At 40.0% G+C, this 4,092-nt stretch overlaps 1 protein-coding gene across 1 annotated transcript; it reads left to right on the top strand.

Annotated features, from left to right (window-relative positions):
- The first annotated feature begins 2,858 nt into the window (after positions 1-2,858).
- On the top strand, positions 2,859-3,833 carry LOC104697516 (olfactory receptor 10A7-like). Its single transcript, XM_010412433.2, has one exon. The coding sequence runs from the start codon at positions 2,948-2,950 to the stop codon at positions 3,701-3,703; it is 756 nt and encodes a 251-aa protein (XP_010410735.3). The 5' UTR covers positions 2,859-2,947; the 3' UTR covers positions 3,704-3,833.
- Positions 3,834-4,092: the final 259 nt, after the last annotated feature.

Here is a 4,092-nt window from a genome sequence, read left to right as displayed (position 1 = left end):
ACTTGAAGATCTTAAAGGTTCTTTGGAACCTAAAGGATTCTATGATTCATTCCTGAAACTTTTATCTCCTCCCTTTACTGACCAGTGGGGGGTTGTGGTAAGTTCATAACAATTTGCCTTTGCTGATTCTTCCTCCACCCATTTTTCCACTGCTCCAGCGTACATCCTCTCTGGGGTAGCAGTCCTCCAGGATAAATCTGCTCCAGTGTGGGCTGTCTCCAGGCCACAGTTCTTTTGGGGAATGGTCTACGTACAGGATTCAGGCAGGGAGAAGAGCCCTGGGGCTGAAGATCAGGGGCTGAAGCTGTGTGGTCGGACTTGCACGTGGTCTAGTCATCCAGCCCATCTTGCTGCTGGGCCTGGCAAGCTTCCACCCTCGTAAATACACAAGCTATGTGAGCATAACCTTAAAATTAGTTTTGCCTTGCTCTACCTCTGCATTTCTATAAGTACAACTGGTTGTTCTAGTTTTTGCTCTTTTGTCAAAATAAAACAGTGAACACCTGCAGTTTCCTTTCATATTGAGATGATTTTGGTTTCTTTTGCAGTAGCTGAGAACAGTTGCTCCATCATCCTCCCCTGAGCCTCCAGGGCTCCTGGCCTCTGCTTGTCTCTTCAGAGAATTCCTGCAGTGTGTGGTGGTGCGTGTTTGTGCACGCCTGGGTGTGGGTGGAAGTGTTTTGGTTGGCCTCTGCTAGTATGTTCTAAAACCGTGGATAATAAAAAAGATTAAGTAACATATGATTTCATCATACCAACAAGTTGCTGTCTGGAGACCTGATCCTACTGGGAAAATATGAAAATTCAAATAGCCCCAACAGTTAGCTATAAGAGCCTTTTGAATCAGAGAAGAGATGCTTCCTCTTAGAGAGGAAAACAAAGGGATTTGTTGGGTTTTTTTTCTTTCATTCTCTTTATTCATAATTTCTCTTTCTCTCTGCCTTTGGAATTATTTCTCCTCTTGAAGACAGAGAGAAAACTCCACAACTTTTTGTAACATAAGGTAATATTTAATTTTCTGTTCCTCCTTCTTAGTTGGTTCCTAAGGCAAAACCAAAACATACTTGTGTTTCCATGGTTAATTTTTCTAATTGGCACCTGGAGCTGTATTAGATTCTACAAGAGAAATCTATCCCACCTTTAAGCACCAGCAATGTGGATTTTTACATCTGAATTACTCACTCATCCAAAAGAAACCAAAACATCTCTGGTCTTAGTATGTTATTTTCAATGTTTATGATGGAGAAACTTTATATTGACAGTACATTTGCTTATTTCTATTGCCTGTAGAAAACTTTGGCAACTGTAGCTGCTTATTTTGCTGATAAATGTGCGGAACAAATCAATCACAGTGTCTGTATTTTCTCATCTCCTCATTTCTCTTTCAACATTGTTAAGGAAAAGAAAAAGGCATTTTCAGAAATTCTGAAAACCCAGATTCCAAAAATCTCAAGCTATTTTATCGTTATTACTGATGCAGTATAGCTGTTGTGTAGGTAGCAAGAGTTTTCCTTCATCTGGGTAGAAGCCAAATCCCACTGGACATATAGATATTTTCATGAGAGTCCAAGCAATTTATTTTCATTATTTGTTTGGAATTTTTGTCTTATCTCATACATGTGAACCTTGTAGAGAAAATGTTAGTCCTTCATTCTCTTAGAGTAAAACTAAACTCCAGGTCTTGTGGGCCACATTATCTTAATCCCAATGGTGTAAATACAGAAAAAAAAATTATGATTCTATTATTGTTTTTATGTGTCTTTCAAAATCAGCCAAGTTTTTTTTGGCTAAAACAGTCCAGGAAGTTTCCCAGACAAATAATTCTCTTAGCAGATTTGATGAGATGGCAAATTCCCAGAAAAAGGAAGCAAGGGGTAGATGCTGCTGACTACTTTTATGTGGGCAGCCATGTCTATGCTGAGCATCTTTTTATTCCCCAGAGCTTATTTTATATAAAAACTCAGAATGTGGATTTTATATGATTTGACAAAACAAACAAACACTTCTAGCAACCTAAACTTGTTTAGGTTTGGATTGTACTTTTGCAGGGTTGAAATGAAATAATGTATGTAGGTCACTTCTGCTAGAGTCAACCCAGCAGGTAGAAAGCCATAGAATCTCCATATCATCTGTCTTAGAGCACCAATAATTAAATTAATTTCAGTTAATTCTAGCTATCCAAAAATCTGGTATTTGCATATTGCATACTCACTTCATTAATAAGTATACCACCATTCCTTGCATCCTTGAACATCCACGTTAGAAGGAAAAAAATTCTGCATCTGTCTTGTGGTATCTTTCTCATCATTAAATATGAAGTGATTCTAAGATCCCTGGCTCCCATTTAGATGTCCATAGACATTTAGATGCTGAAGTTAACTGAGAGAAATCCAGCCCATCCGAAGTCTAATTCTGCTGTCTCATCAAAAATGCTTCTGTCACTCTTAAGGTGAGCTGCCCTTTGGAGGTATCAATTTCTTTCTGTATAAAATGAACACAGAATGGTTATTTGAAATTTGTATGTCTGTCTTCTGTTCACCTAATTTCAGGAAGACAAATCCCAGCCTATTACTGTTAAAGATGATTTTGAACAGGTTCTCCAGCATAGATTTTTTTTCACAGGGGTCACTCGTATCCAGTCCAAGTTTCATGACATGTTTTAAACCCCATTTTGCTGCAACTGTAAATATTTCTTAGTCCACAAGTCTGTCTCCAGCTGCTAATCCTTTTGTAGTGTGGTGTGCTTTTTTCTCTTTTAGGATGAGACCTGTTGAGGAAATGAAGCTGGGGAACCAAACTGTCACTATTCACTTCTTACTTTTGGGGTTTGCCTTCCATGGCAAGATGCAGGTACTGTTTTTCACACTGATTTCCATTGCGTTTGTGGCCATCTTGATAGGGAACTCTCTTAACTGTTTTGATCACAACCACTGACTCTGTCCTACACATGCCCATGTACTACTTCCTGAAGAACCTTGCCTTGACAGAGATCTGCTACAGGCTGAGCATTATCCCCAAGATGCTCATGATTCTGCTGATGGAGGAAAAAATTATTTCCTTCACAGCTTGTGCATTGCAGCTCAACTGCGTTATCCTTTTTGTCACCTGTGAGTGTTTCTTCTGGAGTGCAATGGCTTGTGACCGGCAAGTGGCAATATGTCATCCTTTGCAATATGCCACCACGATGAATAGGGATCTCTGTGTCAGGATGACCCTTGGGTCTTGGCTGTCTGGTGCCCCTGTGGCTCTGAGCTTCCCCACATGGTTCTTCTCTCTGCCCTTCTGTGGGAGAAACATGGTCAATCATTTCTTTTGTGATATTTTCCCTGTGTTAACATTGCTGTGTGCAGACACAGCCTTGTTTGAACTACTGGTTTTTATTGTTGTTGTCATAATAGTGATGATTCCTTTTTCTCTGATAGCCATCTCTTACCTTCACATTATCCATGCTGTTCTTCAGATACCACCGGCCGTGGGCCAGAGAAAACCCTTTTCCACATGTGCAGCTCACCTGCTGGTGGTGGCTCTTTTCTACAGCACAGCTGGCATCATCCACCTGCAACCCAAGGCCAGCTTCTCATCCAACATGAAGAAAACGGTTTCCCTGTCCTACACAGTTATCACCCCGATGCTCAACTCCATCATCTACGGCTTGAGAAATCAGGAATTCAAGCAAAACCTGAAGAGATGCACTGACGAGTGATTCCTTAGGAAGCAGGTGGCTGTTTTTTCTGTCCAGGTGATGGATTCCTTGTAGCTGCACAGAACATGAGAGTTCCCCTCCTAAAAGTTAAATGAAATTTAAGAATAAAGTGAAATTCCTTTCAAAGAGACCTGTGCTGTTTTAGCAATCTTTTGCTCTTAAATCCATACAATATTTTTTTACTCAGCATGTTAGAATACAGTATAGCTGTACCTCTGACCTTGCAAACGAGTAGACCTGAGTCAGTGTAGGAACACTACAAAAGTGGATTATAAAACTCTTATCCTCCCCCACCAATCATTATACTTTTATCTCCCTAAGTGTATAAAATGTCTGTCATGGGAATAAGAAAATTTTTTTCCTCTCTGACAAAGCAAAAGGGATAACCT

The sequence above is a fragment of the Corvus cornix genome, chromosome 10 (genome assembly GCF_000738735.6).
Source record: "Corvus cornix cornix isolate S_Up_H32 chromosome 10, ASM73873v5, whole genome shotgun sequence".
Classification (NCBI taxonomy): domain Eukaryota; kingdom Metazoa; phylum Chordata; class Aves; order Passeriformes; family Corvidae; genus Corvus; species Corvus cornix.
The sequence above is the reverse complement of the archived record's forward strand: the minus strand, read 5'-3'. Positions and strand labels throughout refer to the sequence as shown.